The 24,048-nt window shown below is 38.2% G+C and overlaps 1 protein-coding gene across 3 annotated transcripts in view; it reads right to left on the bottom strand.

Annotated features, from left to right (window-relative positions):
• The window catches only part of camsap1b (calmodulin regulated spectrin-associated protein 1b), a 31,249-nt gene extending 10,978 nt beyond the window's left edge, over positions 1 to 20,271 (bottom strand). The window contains exons 1-10 of one of the 3 annotated variants that reach the window (XM_058636439.1): positions 19,810 to 20,271; positions 18,322 to 18,488; positions 11,159 to 11,421; positions 7,152 to 7,313; positions 5,588 to 5,668; positions 5,225 to 5,257; positions 1,984 to 2,122; positions 1,608 to 1,747; positions 1,402 to 1,498; positions 826 to 982 (exon numbers count right to left, since the gene is read on the bottom strand). In XM_058636439.1, the coding sequence (XP_058492422.1) occupies positions 826 to 982; positions 1,402 to 1,498; positions 1,608 to 1,747; positions 1,984 to 2,122; positions 5,225 to 5,257; positions 5,588 to 5,668; positions 7,152 to 7,313; positions 11,159 to 11,421; positions 18,322 to 18,487 (1,238 nt within the window). In that variant the 5' untranslated portion in view covers position 18,488; positions 19,810 to 20,271. The remainder of the gene's footprint in view (positions 1 to 825; positions 983 to 1,401; positions 1,499 to 1,607; positions 1,748 to 1,983; positions 2,123 to 5,224; positions 5,258 to 5,587; positions 5,669 to 7,151; positions 7,314 to 11,158; positions 11,422 to 18,321; positions 18,489 to 19,809) is intronic. The other 2 variants (XM_058636440.1, XM_058636441.1) reach the window with 2 other exon arrangements.
• Between the last annotated feature and the right edge of the window lie 3,777 nt (positions 20,272 to 24,048).

Below are 24,048 nucleotides of genomic sequence, written 5' to 3'. Positions count from 1 at the left end.
CATAAACATCACAATTGCAGAAAAGAGTAATTGCACCATGTCTTTTAGCAATAAAGTAGATGATTGCATGATATTGCCGTTTTTGTAGTATGACAGGGCCTGTACTTGAATCTCTGACTGTAAAGTCTTGTATTAAGTGTTCTTCAGGAGATGGCACTGCTTCAGGTGTTGCTCATTTTCTATTTTGCTCTTTTTTTTTGTTGGTGTGCATGGCTGGGGTCATGAAAATATTACCACATGTACCTTCCCCTGCTTGTCTTACACTGTATGCGTCCACCTAACACGATGTGGCTGCAGCCACATGATTCTATGGAAGTTATGCATCATGCATCTTGTTTTTATAGTAAAGAAAAGTACTAGTGAAATATCAGTGTTTGTAAATAGCCTGCCACTCATCATTAACCTGGTAAAAGCAGAGGCTGCAGCTCTGGAAGAATGATTTTGTGGGAACAGTCAGCTGCGTTTTAATGGAACCTGTCTGAGCTGTCAGAGAAAATCCAAAGGCTTCATACATACTGTAGTACTAATATAATTACATTAACTGATCACATTTTATGGAACAAACAGTTAACTGAGAAAATGATCGATAGATGAATCAATAAAGAAAATAATAGTTGCAGCCTTCAAGCACACACTCATACATGTAAATGTAATGCAAAGCTTAGCTTTACTTAGTTTGGTGCAGACGAGAAAGGTGAAAGACGCGTGAAATTAATGATGAGACAGAATCAAGTGCATATTTACTCAACCTTATACAGTAACTGTAACTGGTTAGCAGACAGGATCATGAGGTGGAATGAGAAGGAAAAGTGAGAGAAGACTTACAGGGGGTCAGAGTCGTCAGGGTGCAGGAAGTACCTGTTACAGACTTCAGGGCTGCTCTGGTTATCGGCCACACCAGGACTAACCAGGAAGCTGCGTTTAGTGGCATTAGAGATGGGCACTGATGGACGTGCACTCTTGGGCTGAGCTGCAGCTCGTGCTGAGGAAAGGAGGACAAAGATGGTGATCACTAATACAAACAGATAGTGGCTAAGGACTGCTGTCATGCAGTGCAAACAGAGATGAACAGGATTTATATGCAATTGTGCACAAATCAAAGTAAAGACAAAAATGTTTATTTGAAATGCAATACATAAGGGTTAAATTTGTGATTAATGTCTTAATCAATCATTTTGTCACCAGATATTACTTTTCCAATAACTCGAGAGAAGGATTGTCATAGTTAAGAAATTTCTGATGCAGTTATTGAGAATAATTTAACATCACAGTGTGCAGCATTACCACATGCTTTCATTATACTACAATCAGTCTAGCCTTTAAAAAGATACAATGCAGTCAGTCTTTCACCAATGTGATATTTTCATCTTGTATGTGAGGAAGTTGCACTGTGATGCTTACCATCTTTTAACTCCTGCAGATCTCTGGGCTGGACAAACTCTGGCTTGACAGTCTCAAACCACCAGAAGAGCTCAGCAATAAAAACCATGACATTGTGCTACAAGGAACAGGTAACGTGGTTAAAAAAAGGCTTGAATCCAGACATTTAACTTGTACTAATAAGTGACTTGTAATGTAGATTAAATATATAATTTTAGTTCACATACCTTTAGCACGAGTGGTGAGTAAAGCATGTCCTCTGTTGTCAAGTAGAAACTTTTATTCAGATACTCATTGGCGAACTCTCTGACCAGCTGAATGTTGTACAGGCTATCAGCAATAGAGGGGACTTCCTTCAGGCGAATATCTGATCAGACAGGCAGAGAAGAGGTCACATTAGTACACGTTCAATGATCTGATGGTGAGATATATCACAGAGACAGAACTGAACCAATAAGCCATGTGAAGGTGCCAGAAATGTATTACACATGGACAGACACTGGATATTAACTTCATTGTCAGGAAAGATAGATTTACAAATTCTTCGAGGGCAACTGATAATTAATTTCATGAAGCCAATAAACATGGCAGTGCACAGCCTACCCTCCAGCTTCATGATGTCTGAGCAGTAGTAGTGGACCACAGTGAGCAGTGCAGCTCCATCACAAACATCCCTCATCAGGTCCTCCACTAACGGGAAGGCCAGATGTTGGCCTGAGGCATGCTCCCGACGATACCTCACCTAACCAGCAGGGAGAGAGGATGGCAGTTTATTAAGAAAGAAAAAAAAGTAAAGCTACAAAGAAAAAACAACACACATCCCAACATGGTAGGACGATTAATGCTACAGCCAATTCATTTAAGCATCAAATCAAGGTTCTCCCCAGGAGTTTCAAAAGAAAAAGTTATTTAAGCTCAAGGTGAAACTCCTCTTCAACTGATCCAGCATCAGGTTTAATGACTTTATCATAAGATACTGCTGAGTTGAGCAACAAAAGGGTCACCAATTTAAAGGGAGAACCAATGAGACACAATGAAGGTGAAGATGTTGGAGCAGTGACGTGAACACAGTTGGTGGTCAAAGGGAAGGCGACCAGTGGTGGAGCCCGGTAAACATTAGCAGGGTGACACAGCTGACTAAAAGCATATTTATCAAACTGGAGTAATCACTGGCCCACTTTAAGTGAATGAGTGTGTGGCTGGTACAGATAATTGCTCACACCAATGTGTTATATGCATCTGTTAAGTATGACGGACATTTTCAGAGCTTATTTCAGCTTCCAAAATTATGTGATCCTACTAAAATAACAAGGCTGCTGCTTGAAAAAGCCACATGCTTTGCCCCGTTATATCAGGCTGCAGAAAACTCTCTCTGATGACACAGATTCAGATATTTATCTGAGAAACATGGTGCATTTGCAGAGTGCAGAATCTGTCACACAGGAAGTTTTTGGTTTTTTAACCTCTGTTTTAGTACTATTGGATGAATTTAAAAAGTAGTGATCCACAGGCGGTAGCATCACGGCTGTAGCTGCACTATCCTATGCCCCAGTCACAACAAAATGGATATACCATACCAAAGCATATTGTACTGACTGGTGCTGTTGCTTATAAAGCCTAATGCTTCTGCAGGATGTACAATTATTTACCTTATGCTGGAAAAACCTCTCCCCGTGTAATGACTTATCAACTTGACAATCTCTGGCTCTCTTAGGGCTGGGCAATTATATGATAATATACATCGGGATATTACTTTTCCACGATATATAAACAAGATATGCTTGATTCAACTTTAATAGTACTAATCATCCACGTTTTGACAGACAACCTGAACAACCAATGACAATGAGAGAAACTCAAGAGAAAATCATGTGGCTGCAATAGCTGCAGCCACATCAGCTAGGGTTGATGCACAAAGTGCAAGACAAGCAGGGGGAGGCACGTGTGGTAATGTTTTCATGACCGCAGCCATACGCAGCTAGACATAAGAGCGAGTTAAAAGATAATAACACAAAATGCTAACGAAAACCTCTAGCAACAGTGTTACCGAAGAAGGCAGTGAAGAAGACACCTGAAGCAGTGCCATCCCCTGGAGAACACACAACGCATGGTGCAATTAAGCACGGAAATAACAGATTTAAGCAGCTGATAAAAGTAATTGACCCAACACCCTGGTCGTAAATATTTCTCTCAGACAGTTCTTCCCCTGTTTTATATGGACTGCAGAGAGAGAATTGAAGAAGAGCTGCAAAGTGTGTCATACTTTGCTAAGCACTGTGCTGCATTGGTTAGACTGGCATCTGTGTTTGTGGGAAAAAGACACAGCATGAGGGTTGTTCCTGATATTTAACTGTATTTAGAACTGATCAAATTTATTTTGTTCTCCTGTAGGACTTGAAGCTTTGAACCTGTAAGTATTATAGATATTAGTAAATATATACACCCGTTTTATTTATCAAAATTAATTTGCAGAACATGCTACAAAAATAATAAGTATATAAAACAAAATAGGCTTTTAGTTTAATGTAATAAGGAGTGATAAGGTTTTTTATTATATTGCCCAGCCCTAGTTAGACTGTATCAGTATTTAACATTTAAAGCACAATTTTAACAAGTAATTTTAGTCCACTAGTTACTTCCTTGCATAGCTCTGCACAAAACTGCAGGTATCATGTACAGGACAGAAAAGGCAAGCAGCAATACTACGAAGAGATAAAAATAACAAACACGATTTAATAATTACTACAATACATCTTAAAAAATTATACCAACTTGGCTAAACAGTTTAGCTACAAATCTAAGATGAAAAGAAACCTAAGATTGTCCTCTATTACAGGACGAGCATAGAGATTCCAGTCCTGACAGAGGAAACACTACCACTTCAGTGAGCTCCAGCATGCTGTGGGCCAGCTTGTGCACGACATCAGTTTGACACACAAACATACAAAGCAGAGACGCTGACAGAATAGACGTTGAGAACAGAGGGAACAAATGTGAAAGCAGATTAGAGAGACTAGAGGCTGAATGACAAAGCAGTCAGTGAAAAGTGGCAAAGGATGGGATTGCAAAGGAGAGGTATAGGCATGGATTTGCTCTCAACTAAAATGACTTTCCCTATCTTCTTGCCCTAGCCATAAAATGCCTTATGGGTCTTTTGACTTTCATAACATTTTATAATGAGAATTTCCCTCAAGTTTCAACACAAGCAATTTAGTGTCATTTGCATCCCACGTTTCACATAAACAGGTAAACTCGATGAGACACAGCAAGGTCTCATTTTCAATAACACTTGTTGCTAAAATGTGTGTGTTTGCATTGACTTCAGTAATCTTGTGACAAAATGGTCTTAAATTTCATATGTGGTGAAAGCACCATAATCCTAAATTAGACCAAAATACTAACCCTAAAACCGAGTCCTAAACTTTTAAAGTATTTTTAAAAAGGTGTATGATCAGAAAAGAAAAAACTAGCCCAAATGTTCCCACTTTCCTTATTATGTTCTCACCATATGGTTTAAAACTCAAGAAAGAACACACTTGCACAGCAAATCCACATTGCCTACTTGAGCTTGAAATGAAATAGCATACATTGCGTAGCTAAAATAAAATCTTTTGAATACTTGACAAAGGTAAGAAAAGTCTTACACCTGGGTGACATATTTGCCACTAGGGGAAAAAAGAATATCCATCAGCTTTCTCCCCCTTGCAGACACACTGGCAGCACAGAATGAGCTTAAATGAGCTGTGGTGGAGTGTGCGCACACATCAGCACAGAACTATGCGTGCAAGGGGGAGAGGGGAAGAACATGGGGTTATGGGGGTGGGAGGGCTGGCATCCAACTTACAGGGACTAGCTTCCAATACCATTTGGAGGGAGACTATCCAGTTTGCAGGGATAAGAGAGGGGAGGGAGGTACAGATGAGGAACAGGAGCAGAAAGATTAACAGATCATAGGTCAAAGACAAAAGGTTTGGATCCGTTTCCAGTTTAAACAGAAAAAGACAGCAGGGTCAGTGCCATTAGCGAGAGACAACTATCTTATCAACTTAAACTTTGGTGAAATATTTAGTAGAGATGATGCCTGGATAAATGTTTCTAATAAAATTAAAATGTTTTTTTTAAGTCCTTTAACGGCCACATATGGCCTTTTTAGGATCTGGATTTCTCTCCTGTAAATAGAGCAACTGGAAGACATATGTTTCTTTACCTTTTGGTGGCTGGGGGACTCCAAAGGATGGTGCTTGACTTTGTGATCCCTTTCTGCTATCTCTCTCATCTTCATGTTCACCTGAAGAAGAAGCAATGGCATATCCAGTTCAAATATATATATCCTCAATGTCCTCAAGAAACAAGGGTTACACAGAGAAACCAGGTTAAATAAATAACCTAACAGCCTGGTTATATGTTCTTTAGATATCTGGACACTATAAATCTGTGTGCAATACAGCAGGCCATTAATCACATTTAAAGCCTGTATCTCATTTAACTCAGAGAAATTAAGCAGATATAAAAGCACTAATAAAAAGATCAAAAAGCAGATGAAACCATCATCTATGTGGTGCAAGGAGAAGGTAATAATATTATCTTAAATACATGAGAATCATGATCAGAGCTGTTATTTTCATAATCAATTAATCTGTCAATTATTTTCTTGATTAACCAAGTTCTTGTTTGGTCCATAAAAATGTTAGAAAATTACATTGATTAGTGTTTCCCAAACCTTGAAATAATGATAACCTCAAATGAAAATTATTCAGTTTTAATGATTTCTTTGTCAAACCCTCTAAAAACAAATAATCATTGATCAAAATATTTGACGATTCATTTAGTAATGAATTAATAATCGTTGCAGCTCGAACAATGTTTTCTTCTTTGTCATCACCATTTGTGGTTAAAGCAGTGCTCTTACTTGCAGCATTTTACTGCATGCTCTCCTTCTGCAATGAATTAATGATGCTGGCTAGAAAAATCAAAACCACCAGCTGTTTATATTAACAGACAACTACTAACATTCACATTAAAGCAGAGTTTGGCAACACAAATTAATTTGCATTTTTGGCAGACTTGTCGTAAAAAGCCAATTAGGGAAAATTATTACCCATATACACGCACACAAACTCAACCTTCATTTCAATAAGGAATCTAGTGGAATAAATCGCCACCCATGACTTAACTGATCAGATATTTAAGAAACTGTTTGTTGGAGAAATTTGAATTTCCTTCAAATATTCCATTTACAGAAATGAATGGAATGATCATCTTCTGTCAGTTATAGAAAATGTAAAAATAAATCTGACGTAACTCTCTCAATGATAGGATATGCTGCATTAGTCATTATATTCTAGATGCTCTTAATAAATAATATTTTCTGAAATTTAGACTTCAAAATGTATAGATTTATCAACTAGTACAGTACATTTATTGGCAGGTTAACCATCAGTAACAGACGGTTCCCATTTCAATGACAGTAATGCTGTGGGACATCATGAAGATTGATGGAGACATTGCATCATGACTTTCACTGCTTTGGGCATTTGACCATTTTAAAGATGACTGCAATGTGAGCCTGAGTGTTTTGTGTGTATGCAACAGTTCTGCACTGCTATCTGACGACTTGTCCCCCCATTGACATACGGGCCTCAAGAATACAAGCGTTCTACTGTGAATTGTGATGCCAATGTGAAAGCTCTTTTTGACATATGGAGCAGCGTGAGAAATCAGCATAAGACATGACCATCATGACCAGCTGGATACTGTTCTGTTGTTCGAACCTTGTTGATCCAGAAGACCATAGCGTCCTCTAGGTCAAAGGGTAGCTCTTTGGAGGCACTGAAGGTGGAGAAGCGTTTGACGGATGCCACCACTTTCTCGATACTGATCATCTCCACTGTGTAGGCCATCATCAGAGCATCGATCATGGGCATGTGAGCACTCTGGTTGAGTGAGAAAGAAAAACAGAGGACAATCAATTTACAATTTATATTTATTTTACTGCATGAAAAAAAAAACAATCAACTGTATTAACACATAACTCTACTAAGCTTAAGAGCTACAAAGAGAATATATTTTGAAAGTGCATAAAGCTTACTTCACACTATAATAAGCAGGTATACCCAGAATGTTTAAACTCAGGTGAAATCATTAAAAAGCAATTAACCTGAAATTCAGTGCCAGTGTTTTTTCTGTACTGTAATGTCAGATGTACCAGATAGGGCTGCCCCTGACAAAGGATTCTCTTGGGTGACCATTGGTCGTCATTTGAGGCCATTCGTCAACAAATCATTGGCACGTTTTTTTTTTTCAAGGCAACAAAAAAGTTCTGAGAAAGCACGTTATAATTGATAATTGCTTTATAATTGAATTGTGGCCCCTGAATCATAATCGTATTGTGAGGCACCTAAAGACTCCCATCCCAAATTCATGAAAGGGCAAATCTATCAGCAGGACGTCCAGTTCTATTTTTTGTTTTCCTCCAACAAGCATCGTACCCCTCATAATGCTTTACAAAACCCCATGGGGAGAAGTTGTGGCCCTGAGCTGTGGGTGTGCATGATGACAAACGATACAGGACGCGCACACACACGTAAACAAACTAAAGAAAATGGCTGGCTTTTTATGATTATAAAAGCCACAGCTGTTGCCCCAACACAAGTTAAGCCTGGAAATCCACCAAGGTAAAGTTTCGTTATCTGAAACAAAACAAAATCAAGCTTTAATCTCTTTTCACAGTGAAAAGCAACTAAAGGTATAAGAATAGAGAGAACTGAATATGAATTGTGAAAACTGAATGTGAAAATATATAGAATTTTTCCAATGCAATGATTCATGATTAAACAATACCAATTACGTGATTCAAATTCAGTTTTTTTAATGCAATTATTCAAGTTTAGCAATTTAAATTCAAATATAAATGATTCAAATTCAGTTTCTGGTGGCACATATTTCAGCCCATAGACCCCGAGTAAAAAGTAAGAACATGTCAGAATTTAATAGTCTTCAATTGCTTTACTGTAGAAGATTTGCTTTCCACTGGTCGTCAAATCATGACTAATAAGACCTAGTTATAAGATGAACTTAAGTGATGGTGTTATTGTTTTAATATCGGTCCATCTTTACTAAAATATAATCTGGTGTTTTCAAACGAAAAACAGGGCCAGCAGCATTTACAAAACTTTTTGTTTCAGGGTTTCAAAATCTCTGGAAAAAAACTGCCTGCTGGTATGGGATCTCTTTCACTCACTCTAACACAGGCTATAGCAAAAAAGCAGGTTGCTATGGAAACACTTTGTCAAGTCAGCAAACTGAAAGGGGGTGTTCCAACGGTCTATTAGAGATACAAGGTGTCCTGCTCGGGATTTTTCATCCCCTTTAACAGGCTTTGTGTCTGGCTGCTTACACCCAGGCCTGTGTGGATTATTTTGTGAGGCTAATGCAGAAAAAAATAACAAGTCTTCAGATAGGCAACAATGCTGGTTTCCATGGCAAAAGAAAAGATGGCCAAGATCAAGTCAATTTTATTTATATAGCCCATTACAAACACAGTTTGCCTCAAAGGGCTTTAGTGAACTGATTAGTGTTCATTCTATCCTCTTGGTTAAATTGTGAGACATCAGATCTCATTGCCACAGGGACAATGCTGTGACGTGGTTCTACCATTACCGGTGAGGACCTACAGGATGTGCAGTCCATACCAGGAGCATTATAACCTATTTTAAAGCTGACCTGTGACAATATTATTGTGGTGATGGTGACAACAGAAAGGGATCAACAGTGAAAATGAGACAAAACCTCATTGTCAACAGTTTGACATTTTCCCTGGAATTTAACTAATAAAATCAACAGAGTGTGAAAAGTTGCATGAAAAGCATTATTTAAACTGAGGGGAGACTTTTAAGTACCAAAATACAGCAAATGCTCTTAACAGACTGCAAAATCCATTCTTAGAAGTATTATTGCACAGTTGAAACCCTCTTAATATCGATGGTCCTGAATAAAGTGCTTCCTCCATTAACACATTTGATATCAATGAGGACTAACTCATTTGAATTTGAAATTCATTTTCCTGGATACTGTATGCCAAGTAAAACCATGCTGCTGATTTTAGTTTATTTTTTCTCTGTATGGAAATTGTCTCTGCATGAGTGTAGTTCCTTGATTTAAATTTTATTATGGAGGTAATAAGTATTGGTATAGCACCCATTAATTTTCATACCATGTATGAAACTCTTGTATGAAACTCATCTCTCTATGTACCTCTTTACTAATTCTAATTCTGCCTATCGACATAAGAGCTGAATATAAACAGTGTAAAATACAACATGGCAACAAAGACTAGTTCCAAGCAGGACCATTGTACAATAAACACATTACAAATCCTAATCTCAGCACGATCTTGCATGAAGTCGTCAAATAGCTAATTTGCATGAAAATGACAAGGCCACACTCAAATCATTCTGAAAGTGTAAACATGCCTTACACTCTCTTTTATACAGTTAATAAACTATACCAAACTATTGCAGTGGTAATTATGTGCATATACAACAAGTACACAACTGGTTTCCCAGTGACTAATGCCTGTGGTTTAGAATGGCTGCACTGCTCAGTGGAAATAAAAGCATGAGCTACTTTCACTGATTTCACTGTGGTAAGATAATAAATCAGAAGCAGGAACAGCTTTACAGGTAATATGCAAGGCTGTTGTAGCTACTGTCCTAGTTTCCGTCTACTCTCACATGCAGTCTGTGCTACAATAGTTAGATTGGTCAGGTATTGTTTTGGTTATTTCTGATACCAGGCAGTGCTCATGTTTTAACAGTAAATGTGACCATAAAATTGAATGTAGGAATAACTCAACACTTCAAATATATACATTTGTGGGGAAATGTACACAAATCTACCACATGAGGCACCACCACAATTACATTTTTGTCATTTACCACAGCCTATCGTCCCAGTGATCTCAATTGTCCTCAGACATGTGGATTGAAACATATCTCATCATCTTCCACACACAGCCTGCCTGCATCACTGTATGGCAGAAACATGGGCTTGTAGACAGTGCTGTTCCAGTGTTGCAGTTCATGGTCACAATGTGCAGGCGGTGCCTCATATAGACAGCTCAGGAACTATACATTAGGGCAGTCAAAAAGTAGATTTTCCAAATATATTGATTTTTTATTCAGAAAATCCAATATCGATTCATAAAAATTAAATCAATCTTTTAATATATGCCATTTCCTATGTCCATTGCGCACATCTCTTGAGACTATCGAAAACACGTCATACTTTACCATGATAGTCTCGTGTGACCAGGATATTGTTGGGTCTAAGTCTGTAGACAACATCTAAGTCTGTAGAGGTGTAAAAATGACTAATTTTAATGATGCACCAGGTTATAGAGACCTACATTTTATACAATCTGCAGCATTGGTTCAGAGAAAATCTCTTTCATAATATAAGCAAAATTGGTAGGAAAACTTAAATGTCTCAAAATGAATCACTATAGAATCAAATCAAAATCTGAATTGAATCAGTACCTCGCAAACAGATGCAGGAAATCAGCCCAACTAAAACTTGTGCTGTGATTCAGGTGAGCTGAACCCAGTTGCATAGCAACCAGGGAAACACTGGAATCAGTATTTATAATACATTAATCATAATAATAATAATAATTATTATTATTATTTTTCACTTAAATTCACAGTGAGAATAATCTGATGATCAATTAGTGTACAATGAAAATGCTGATTTACAACAAAATCCATTAAGGACCACTCACCATTTTGATGGGTACACAGGCCAGGTCCCCCTCTGTGACACGTGTATCGTCACTGTCCACAACATAAATCCCTTTACGGGACAGAGCTTGGATGACGGACAGGTGGGACTGTAGAGACGCTGCCTGCTCCGTCTTGAGAATGAGGGTGCAGACTCGGCAGTAAAGCTCACATGACAGCAGAAGGCGGATGACAGGCGGCTTTATGTGTTCCTGCTCATACTGATCCGTGTAGAATGGGTCCCTCAGGTCCTCTGGAATATGGTCTGCAAAAAAAGAAAGAGTAAAGATGAACCATGTGGCATTTTCACATGCTCCAATAGTCATATTTGCAGTGACGTTTTTAACTGTAACTTGCAATTAAGACGAGATACATAGCCTGTTGTTTTTTTATCAACTTACTGGCTAAACTCTCAAAAGCTTTTGACATAAGGGGAGTGAATGAAACCTTGGATTTGCAGTAAATGGTTGAAATGTATTCATTCATTAATTTATTGTCTACTGCTTTATCCTCCACATGAGGGTTATGGGGCCACTGGTGCCAATCCCAGCTGACATAGGGTGAAAGCTGGGGTACACCCTGTATTAGGTTGCCAGTCTATCGCAGGGCAAAACATAGAACAAATATCGAGGTGTAAATGTGAGAGTGAATGGTTTTGTCTCCAAGTCAACTTCAGTTTATGTGCCATTTGAAACTGTAAGTTGCAGCTTCTGCCTTAAGAGTACAGGGGAAAATAGATCCATTCTAAGCAAAGGCTGCAGTGAAAACAGCTTCTCCGGTGACACAATAGGCATGGCCAGCACTGAATACAACAATACAGGAGTCCTAAAAATCAAAAAGGAAACTCTGACCTCAGCAAGAGATTCTGTTGCACTAGAAGTGAAGTCATTCTCAAAAACCAAAGCCTTTAATGGGCATGGGATGAAAGAGCCCTTGACTTGAGGCATGCACAAAACAAATGTATTCTGCAAGGTGAAGCACACATAACTTAAAATATGTTACATGACAGTATGAAAAGAAAAGAAAAAAAAAAGTTTATTATCGTTTCATTTTCTTGAGGTTTGGGATCATGTGAAAAATGTAATCTGAAAAAAGACGACAAGATAAAGAAACAACCAAATTTTCTGTGTGATATTCCAATGTTGAGAAAACTCACTCACTCATCTTCTACCACTTTATCCACAACACAAGGGTCACAAGTGGGTGCTGTGCCAATAACAGCTGACTCAGGGCAAAAAGCAGGGTATAACCTGGACAGTATTAAGTATATCACATTGTAGGTAGGGCTGCCAATTAGTCGACTAGTCACGATTACATCAACTATCAAATTTGTCAGCGAATATAATAATCGCCATAATCGTTTATTTTTCAAGGATTTGTTTTTCTCTCAAAACAGCTGCTGCACCTTCCGCTGTCTTGTCTGCCTTTCTGTCCTTGACGCACTTGTGCAGTAGCGGTAATCTGGGTTAGCCGGAAAAGTTATGCCCAAACAGTATCATGGCTAGCCGGCAAGGGAGCTCGGAAGTTTGGGAGCATTTTACCAAAATAAAAGAGAAAAATGTGCAATGCAAAAGCTGCAAGGCAGAACTTGCCCTCCATAGCAGTACGACGGCGATGCATGAGCATCTGAAAAGGTAGCATGTTGTGACTGATTAAATTTCTGACGAAGAGGGACAGTTGTCTCGGTATCATCTTAATTGTCTTTATCTTTAGTTAGCACATACCTTAAACTCTTCAAGCGGGAAGCTAATGATGGTTATAAGTGCAGCTTCATGCTGGTGCGATAAGCTGCAATTTACGTATGATCCGATTAGTCAACTAATCGCAAAAATAATTGATGACTAGTCGATTATCGAAATAATTGTTTGTGGCAGCCCTAATTGTAGGTATTTAAGTGTTCAGGTATCAGTCATTCCGGTCACATTTAGCCCTCATTCAAGTAGCTGCTTATGCTCAGATCCTGTACTGTATCATGTATCCATGCAGTATGCCAAAACAAGCCACAAATATGCTGTCTGCATTCAGGCACATGGTGCAAATAAGAACAATGTTAAAAAAGTATTAGTTAATTTCGTACGTCACCAAACAATCAAACCAACCAGTCAATCCTTGAGACGAGCATCGGTGTACATTAGTTCAGTAATTGTGTAATTGCAAGTCATAATGTTTGACTATATTCCACAGACCCAGATGTAATCTAGCAGCTGCTCCCCCCCCCCACCCTCGTGCCACCACAGGCCAGGCGGATGAAATGTACTTAGTGGGATGAGAGGAGCATGAGGACATACAACAAAAACCAGGATGTACAGCACAGTCAGCCAAACGTGATCCGCAACATACCATAATCAGTAGGAATGCATGATATTATCAGCAAGATACTGGTATCATCCGACATTGGCTTTCATATGAATTATCGGTCATCGTCCAACATGCCGATATGACTATTGACTAAAACAATAAAAAACATAATGACCACTCAAAGCTGATTTACACTACAGTTTTGCTATTCACCCATTCACTCACATATTCATACAGCGCATTTACTATCGCACATCTCTCGTACCCATTCACACACATAAGCTTTATCACATACACTTGGTGTCAAGTGTTAGCCATGTTAGCGTGCCACGTAGAGATGTAACGATATGAAAATTTTATATCACGGTTATTGTGACCAAAATTATCACGGTTATCAATATTATCACGGTATTGTTAGATGTGTTCAAAATGTTCCAAAAGTACTGAACACACACACTGAAATCTTTTAACCAAGTTTTATTTAAAAAAAGATATTTTATATTATATGATTATTATTATCATTATTATTATTATTATTATTATTATTATTAATAATAATTATCATCTGACTGACTGACACACACACACACAGGTCCTCACTCTGTGTCGGATAATAATTAAGTAGCAGCGGTCGTACACAGCATAAAAATTTAATGAAAAAACACAGAAACAAACACATTTTGGTCTGCTACGGTATGTGTCGTCTGCACACTACTCGCTTTCGCGAGACAAACCATGACGTTTCCCACTATTCCGAAATCCCGTTTTTGTTGATTTACCCGCTGAAAAGTTGTGTGTGGTGGTCACGGAGATGGCTCATCATATTGGAAGTGGCTTCGCGGAGATTTTTTTTTTGCATTTTCTGCACAAGGATTGATTGTCTTCAATTATTTTACCCTCAACATCCTTTAAAAATACAAAATATGCCCAGACTTCTGATTTTACGGGGGGGTAATCTCTGGAGCGCAGGTGGCTTCAGCCGTGTTGTCGCTGGACAGTGCAAACTGCGCATGCGCGCCCGCTTGAGCGAGTGCCGTTCAGGTGCTGCTGCTTCTCCAGGAAATGAGCAGTATCACTGTGAGTTTTTCGGTAATCAGTTGCGGTAATCAATCACGGTTTTAACGATAATTAAAATTTGAAACGGTATGACAACCGTCGGGAATTTTACCGCGGTTTATCGTCATACCGGTAATCGTTACATCCCTAGTGCCACGTCTCATAGCACAGTAGATATATGAAAACCTTTGCACTTCAGAAGGCTGTTCTTTTCATACAAGAGAGCTGTGGATCTCACACAGCTGCTGCTATTGCAACAACTTTTGACAGCATGTTAGGAAAGTGGAATATAACCAAAAATAAACTGCATGTAGTGGTGAGGGACAACACACACAACATGGCTACAGCAGTGATTAAAATAGGTGTGCCACGTTTGCTGTCTAGTTTTCTAAACTGGGTAGTGTCTCTTAATTCTCTCCTATCTCTCTCTCTCTCTCCTCCTCCTCTTTTTTTTTATTTATTTATTTGTTTAACAGAAATATTGACATGTATATGTAAAAAAAATAAGAAAGAAAAAAATTATCAGCATGGTAAAGCCATGAGTGGAACCAGCTATTTTTTTCAAACCATTTAGTGTCCCAGCCTGATAGCCTGTGCTTCCCTTGAGGTTTTTCTCCTCTACTCTCATCTCTCTCTCCTTTGCTCTCCTGCTCTTTCATTCGGCTGTCCCCCTGCTGTATTCTGCTCTCCTTCACTTTGTTCCACTGCTCCTCCCTGTCTAATGTTACTTGTCTTATATGATTACATAAAACATTAATGTTAGATAATTTATCACATCTGATTACAAGTGTGAACAGTTAATGTAATTCTTTTTCTTCTTTATTTATGAGTCAGTAAAAGGCTAATGATACCCAACTAGTGTCATCTTCATCAGGTGTCTTTCTCTTCTTAGAGAAATATTTGAACAAGCTCATCTCAAAATGCAGTCAGCAGTTACATCATGGCGTGTAGATAGTTATCTGTAGTTTACTGTAGTACTCGCGATTACCCAACCCAGTGCAGGACTCTGCTTTGAAGGTGGAGACATGCTGCGGCAGTGTATTTTTTTTAAAGAAATTTGAAGGAGCGGCAACTAGGATTTAGGAATGACGGCCCGCCACTCTTAAATGAATGTAGAGGAAACACTGGGTACAGGACATGATGAGATCGTGTACAATGGATTTTCGCTGTTCCCTGTCCTGAGGAGAGAGGCGGGGCTAGCTCCTGCAGACAGAGACATGCTGACAAAGTTTAACTTTCATAAGCCTGGTTATGTTTCACCTTATGTAGCTTATAGGCCATGGTCAGAAAGCACAGGGAAGATACTGTATTTCCTCCAGGAGGGCGCTGTAGCTGCTTCAGGCTGACTCGGGTCTTTTACAAGCAGGTGAAGAACATACAGACGCTTGATCAGGAGGAGTCTGGACATTTATTTCTTCCAACAAGCACAGAACATTTCACATTAGTGTCTTCTTTGTCTCGACTATCGCTAACCATGCCTGGTCACTGTCACAACTGATGCTGCCTCTCTCACTCGAGACACACACACACACACACACACAGCACCTAAAGACAGTGCAGCACTCTCACAGCACACAAGACATAAACATTCATGTTCAGACAGAAAAGTACACGGTCCTTCAATAGCACAGCTCGTAGCACATCTCCCATGTCACCTCAGGTTTGTTATACTAGCAGGAACCTACAATTAAATACAGTAGAGGAAATCAGATATGATGGAAATTGCATTACTTTACTGAGGATTTCAATGGAAAATCATTAATAAATTTCAACATTATTTACAGTTCCTATTCATTGATGCTGTTTTGTGAGCAATCCAACTGATGTATATACATTTAGACTGAGGGTATTCATTTTAAAGAAAAAGTATCCATTCATTGCCCTTACTAAAACATCTTAAATTTTAAATTCAATCACTGATATGTTTCTTTATTTTATCTATAAGCTTGTTCTGAATTCTATATTATTCATTGGCACCCAAGTTTTTAATTTCGACCCCTCTGTAACTTTCTGTTTGACACCTGTAACTGGGTTAGCGTGCACTATAACACACATGCTTGTTCAAAAATGAAAATAAAATTAAAACCATAATAGTGGGTTCACACTTGATGCACACGACTCCCGACTACACCCACATCATGAGATTTGCTGCAGTTGTTTATAAAGGAACTTCGTCATCAAGACTGTTTATACAAGCAAAGTAAACAATGCTACAGCATTAGCATTGTTAACAGGCACCATATGAACCATGGAGTGAAAATCAGATGGGCCTAATATATTCAGCTCCATAAGAGGAAGATGATTGTGGCTGATCCTGAGACTGAGTTGCCTACCTGTGAGCCACTAAAGCTTTGGGACAACTGTATAGTTTCTATTGTCACAGAGAATCATCTCCACCTCTATTCATCTGTGATACAAGAAATCTTTCTGCAGCAAAACTTCTGGCCTTTTCAATTAACTAGGGAACTTTACTTTGGGAAAACGTTATGAAGCATGATGCAAATAGTAATTGTTGGTATCAGGCACTTTATGAAAGAAAAGAAAAAAAAAATATGCAGAAGAATTATCATCAAAAGGAGAACTTGTTGTCATCTGTTTAAACTGAAAGCTTTAGTGGCAGTGAAATCTTTTTAACAAGATACTAGAGAGACAAAACACAAAGGAAAGCTTGAACAAGGCCTTGAAATAATGAGGGATGATTTTACCCGAGACGGCAGTGCTGCAACAGATATGCACAACTGAAAATTATGTTTAACTGCTATAATAAGGGGACACCCTGTAGCACATCCTACAGTTGACAAGCAACATTTCAAAGTATAGATGATTAAAAACCTGCCTGACAGTCACGCTGTTCTCTGATGCCATGCCCGCATAAAGATTAAGAATTAATTTCATGAGTTAAGAATGAGAGAAATAAAATTATAGTAACACTCTCACAAAACATTATACGTCCTTTCAGATTAACTACTTAATAATTAATTTTCACTATTTTAAAGGCCATATGAAGAGGAAACAAAATTTGTTTCAATGTTCAAGATAGAACTTTTTAGAACAGTAGGCAGGATTTATGTTGGCATTACTGATTAATATTTCCATTTATTCTAGCATCAGGGCTGGGCGGTATGGCTTAAAACTCATATTGCAGTATAATTCCAAAACATCTTGCGGTAACGGTATACACTACCGGTCAAAAGTTTGGATACACCAGTCAAAGGTTTGGACATACTTCCTCATTCAATTAAATGGAAAGGTGTGTCCAAACTTTTGACTGTTAGTGTATATTGCAATATATTCTGGGGTATGTACATTTGTGCACTTCAGATTACTTTCTCCTCTTGCTCACGGACCTGGGCATACACTTAGGGTATTTCCACTTCTCAGCTGGGCAATACATACAGTACCTTTGATCAAGAGATTTAATCATGGCCAGAGAGACGGATCTCTCGTCTCAATTTTAAGGGTTGTAAACAATGGTTGTAATGGCTGATAGTAAAGCGGTACGGCTGCATGGACAGGTACCAGCGTATAATCCGTGTGCCAAAATGGGACTGGCCTAGTACAAATAAATTAATATTACTGTTGTCAAAGTTTCAAGACAAACTGGTGATCAGTATGTTGAGAAAAGTAAAAACACTCATCCAACAAAAACATCTGAATTTGTGAGATAACTATGAGTATATGAGAAAGGTTATATTTTGAGGAATTCATCCATTACTTTTTTAAGACATGCAAACAGCATTTACAAATAAAACATACAATCTATAAAATTAAAAACAGTGTTATCGCTTTTATGTGAATTCACATAACTTACCAATGCCATAAGCTTTGGCAAACAGCCACCGGAGGTTGGCAGCTATTTTTGCTCTGGAAGAGTCATACATCTCCAATGGTGTAACATCCATTGTGCCTTCTGCAACCCCAGCCAGATCCATTTTTCTCCTGGTACTGTCCCCACCAGCACAAAAATCTACATCCATCCTTGAAACAACAGAAATAAACATGACCACAGTCAAATAACAGCACCTCAGTATTCAGTGTGCCATTTTGTAATGTTTTTTCTAAGATCTAAAATGAAGCTTGATGCTCCATTAAATCATTTTCTTTAAAAAAAACAAAAAAGAAAAAAAAAATTCCCTAATGTTTAATTATTGAGAAAATTAGTGTTTTGAGTTGTGCACTGAACCATCTTGTTATTGTTATCTTGCAGAACCATCTATTGGGGCTTGAATCTAGTAATTGAGGCATAAGTACCAAAGTAGCATCCTGGCAGGCATAATTACAATCACAGAGTCATTGTGTCTGTTGTTAACAGGTTGAAATAAGTGTCTTTGCAGTATCAGGTGCCTAACTGAACCAAGAGTGAGGCCACAGTAACACAAAATTGTCAGACACATCATGGCCAGTCCCTTACATTCTGTATGTTGTAGGAAGCATATCACATCCTGTAATCTGAAGTCTGCAGAGCAGTTAAAGAAGTTTATTAGATTGCAGGTTTACTTTGGTGCTTCAATCAAAACCACATATATATAAAGCCCATTCTGACTACATTCAAGGGTCAATGTTGTTCAAGGAAAAGCTATTTACAACCCCATGCTGATAGACAATCTCAGACTGCAATTGCAGTGATAGCACTTTCCCCAGAGCAGACTAACAACAAAAGATTGTTTTAGCAGTCAGACCTGTCAGGCACTGAATATTCCGTCATCTTCCTACCCCGGTAACTTCCTTGAAGTCTGTACACAATAAATACTTCTATATCATGCCTCGTCCAACCCTTTGGAATAACATTTTATTTTTTTAAGACTGCCTGCTTTAATGCAAACAGACTTGTGTTTGAATCTCTTCACTCACCCTTTATTGGTGTTTGAGTGAGAATGTAATGTATTAAAGAGATAAAGATGAGGGGAAAAGAGATGCACAAGCATACTAGAAACAGGGAAATTTAATATTGTTTGACTTTAAGTTGTGTGTAGTTCAGCTGTGGTTATCATTACCTGTAGCATTAACTCAGTGCTACTTTGCCATTGTGTTAGTATTAACAACTCAATGCTTGCGTGTTGGATAAGCTAGGTAAACGCTAATTAAAAATATTCCTTTTAATTTAACTATAAAAGGTTGCTGTTTGTACTAAACCCATTGGCAAGAGAATAACAGTTAGCTGGCCAAGTACCCAGGTTGGCTATGCGGTCATACATGCAAATACATGGCTGCTAGCTAACTAGCTGGCTAACCGTTAGCTTGGAGCGCCACTGCGTTCATCGGCCCCGTGAATGACGTTAGCTAGCTGACAACACGTTACCTTGAAGGTGTGGTGTATCTCCGAGTCACCCTCCAGATCAGTCGGGGTAAACAATTAATCAAAGACCCGCCTCGCTGTACAGTGGCCTGCCGTGTGGAAAATACACCTGCAGCAGCGACGCATCATAGCCAGCTAAGAGTACTAGCAGGGAGTCTCTTAACGGTCTCCTCCCAGCAACGAGAGCCGAACCGCGGCCTGTGAGAATGACAACAGCTCCACGTACGGCAAGACCTCCAGTACAAACGCAGAGACGTCCAGCAGAAAGGCAGAGGAAAAGAAAAGACAGGGCTTTCCGGTGAATGAACACGCCGCCCAGAGACTCCGTCTATCCCGCAGTTATTGAATGCCTCATGTTAGAGTGGGGACACGCACACATAGATTTGAGGATACGTGGGTGCGCGTGTATGTGTGTGTGTTCGCGCTCTGTCCATCGACGTTTAATTACAGTCCCAGCCTTCGTGAGTGAGGGCAGCGACTGCGCATGCGTGATTAGCATACTTTACCACGGCACCGAACAGCATGACAATAATAAACCAGCACTAAGTACGTTTATTTATTTTTTAGCTTATATTATTTGTTAGACCATCTCTCACAAAAACGAGAAAAACAAACATTTTAGTTGTCCTTCAAACTGTTATTATTATTTATTTGGCAAATAACAAGCTGAATTCACCTTTCTATACACAAATTTGAGCCAGCTGAGAAATCAGAAATGAATCAAGCATACCATTCAACCACTAAAACACATTTTTCTGTTCAGGAATGCAAGTACATAGCTATAATTAGATATCTTAATTAATAAATAATAATGTGCTTTGCTATTTTTTGTAAAACAGTACATTTGAAATTTCTTGGATAATAATAATTATATTTTAGCATTAAAAATATAATTTTGATTAAAGAGTTTCTACATATTGGTGTATTAACATTACAGAAACAAAAAAATATAGTCTATGGATACAGGCACAAACGACATTGGCGCACCCCCAAATCCTTCTCTTTTAAAGAGTCTCACTCGAAATAAACTGAGTTATATACATTTTCAAAAGGTGAGAGGCAATAAAAACAATTCTAGACATTCATATGACCAATGGTGTCAGTGCTATAGGCAGTATCCTAATATCAAATCTGATAAAGACGTTGGTTAGGTGTACAATAATATTGTATTCATTTACCTCATGTCATTTCCTTTAAATCCACCAAGCGATTTTTATTTTTTATTTTTTTTTAAAGTTTCTGTAAGGTTTCCCAGTGTGCAAATTTGTAGATCAAATGAAAAAGTATATTGAATAGGTTGCATATGTGGCATAGATCTCGCCAAACCTTTTTTGTGTTTGTGTACAACCACATACATATGTAAGAATGAGCCCTCCTCTCTACTACATCTAATACACATATTTGATACATAAGGGTTGCATTAATACAATATCTGTGGAGTAAAGCTGGTGAAAGACGTTGTAATTGATCAATCTTATGTATTACTAATTGTAGCTGACAAGCTCTATTGGCATAACTTTAATCATAACTTTACATCTAAGTCAGATTCTTTGTGCAATTCTGCCTTTAAAGCTCCATCCATCAGCAAAGGAAAGATTCCAGCTAAAATATTCATTGACTACAGTCAATTTGTCTATTCCTACTGTATATTGCTAATACTTTTATATTATTGGTTCATGGGTGTTTTAATAAAGTGATCAAAGCAGGCAATTTCCTGGGCTGTGAGTTGAGAGAACTGCTGGTTATTAAGCCTGATTTATATATTATAGACTGTAGAATTTTCTTTTGTCGCAGAAACTTTCTCCTTGTGTTTCCTCTTCAGCTGTCGAACCACAACATCTCCCCGTTGCTCTCGTCACTGGTTTATTGCTGCAACGATCATCTCAGTAAAAGTAAATTCCAAACCTATTTCCCACTCAAGTTATATCAACAACTGCATCTAATCCATACATTATCAAAATGAAGAAAAAGTTAGCACAGATATGGATACAAATAAACTGACAGTACTGATCGGTGTGATACAATGTAGACTGGCAAATGAAAGAGGCAGCTGGAGGTGCGCCGTTACACGGAGACGACTGACGCCTTTCACAAGGGCGTTCATTGAAACTCAAGCAATTATTATTATATCATGCACTTGTACAACCACAGATATATGCACTATTGAGATGATAGTCATGATAACCATTTTCTAGTTTTTGGGTGTGGTTAGGTTTAAGCCCCAAAAGCCCCTGGTTGAGGCAAGGCAAAGAAACATACATTAATAAATTCTAAATTCTTCGTTTGGATGGCTATGTACAACTTAACTTATCTTACCAAAAAGAGGTTAATATTTCAGAATTTCTTCATGATTTTAAAACAACACAGTGTTTTGTTAAGATGATCTGAACACATGTGTTACATTTAGAGACAAGTGTACAGCTAAACATTGTTTATTACAACAGTGAATCGCTGAAATTTGATGATCTGGTAGATTATCCAAAGTATAATGCAATTTACAGAAAAGACTTGAGAAAAGAAAAGGTCTTTAAAAGATCTTTAATAAACCAAGAATCAGAACCAGTTTGATTGAACGGAGCCTTGATGGTGAAGGGAGTCTGTTTATAGAACAAATTGAGATTAGAAACAAAGGAATCACATTCAATAACAATATTTTAAGAATTTTTTTAAAGAAAAGTCGTTAAGATTGGTATCTTGAATAAATATGACATCATTTAGCTTTACTTTTTATATTTCCATACATTATTTGCTTTTTTTCTTCTCTATTTTTGTGTAAAAATGTATAATTTGTGTATTGTGCACTGACATACTGTGAAAGACGGGCAGATATAAGATTTGTCTTCTTTCTGCTCCTTTTCATTCCTTTTGGTATTGTTTTTTCATTAGAAATATTTCTTTTATATGTTTAATTTCTTAAATGGATGAAATCAACTTGACAAACAAACTGTACGACTAAATAACTAAATAACTAAAATCACAGAAAATATTCTCTATTTTATAATTCTTTAAATCTCACAAAGCATTGACATGCATTTATTATTGTGATGCTGCCTTTGTCCTCTTGACTTAGACAAATAATGCCATCTACTGGTAAAATGGTGGAAATGACAGATAATCGTTATTTCTGCTGGACTTAGGGAGTGTCCACCCAAAAAAAAGAAGAAGAAAGAAACGTTGTGTACACAGCTAAGAAATCAAGCACTGGTGAGATTTACACCTGTATTGTTTCACTTTAGGACTGAGTACTCTGTTAGTAGTTGGAATATCCTTGAATTATTCCTTATGAAATATTTTTTCACTTATTAAAGAATAGCCGATTCTCAGTAAAGTGCTTTTATTTTAACAGTACATGTGAGTATAGCTCTTACCAAACCACCACTCACGTTTGACCTTTGTAGCTGAGCAGAGGTGAGATACAGAGAATTCTGGTCGGGGGTTCCCTTTTGTATACGTGAGCCTCTCATGTCTGTTTTGGAGGTCACCATGTTCTTTAAGCAGCCGACGGTAAAGAGAATTGATTTCGCCGTACCTCTTCCCTAGATCGACGTATTCGTTTTGCAGCTGTGTTAGAGCATTTAATGCGTTACCTAAAGAAAGTTTCTGCTCCTTGAACCTGGAATCTTTGTCTTTGATCTGACTTTCCTGCAATTGTAACTCAGCCTGGTGCTGAGCCTGAAGACAGCTGAGGCTGCTTTGTGCTTTCTCGAGTGCCTCAGCTAGTTGTTGCTGCTCCTTCCTTGATTCCCAGAGTTCAGCCAGGTACTGCTCACTTGTTGCCTTTACCTTTTCAAGAACAGAGTTGCTTTGATCAGTTCTCTTCTGCAAGGCTGCACTGTGTTCCTTTTCTTGTCTCAGGGCTTCTTCAATTTCATATTTCGTCTCCATATCCTTCATTGTATCCGCACTGGCTTTCTTTAACATCTCTATTTCTTCACTGGCTCTAAAGAAGAGAGCTTTCTCCATCTGAACCTCTTCCTCAAGTCTACTACAAGCTTCTCTGTCTTCTTGGTGCTGCTTTTGAGCCTGTTTTCTCTCATTTAAGGCATATTCGAGGTCACCTTCCAACCTCTTGATCTTGGATGCCAGTTGTAGGTTTCTTTTGGTCAAAAGGTTGTGTTCATTTGCATACTTTTGCTGCTGATAGACAGCATCTCCATGAGCACGGAGCCTCTGGTTCTCAAAAAACAGTTGTTGGTTTTCATGAATCAGAGGGTTGAGTTTTTGCTGGGACACAGCAGCCTC

Source organism: Solea solea, chromosome 8, assembly GCF_958295425.1.
Source record: "Solea solea chromosome 8, fSolSol10.1, whole genome shotgun sequence".
NCBI lineage: Eukaryota > Metazoa > Chordata > Actinopteri > Pleuronectiformes > Soleidae > Solea > Solea solea.
Note: the sequence above shows the minus strand (reverse complement) of the source record. Positions and strands in the feature narration are given on the sequence as shown.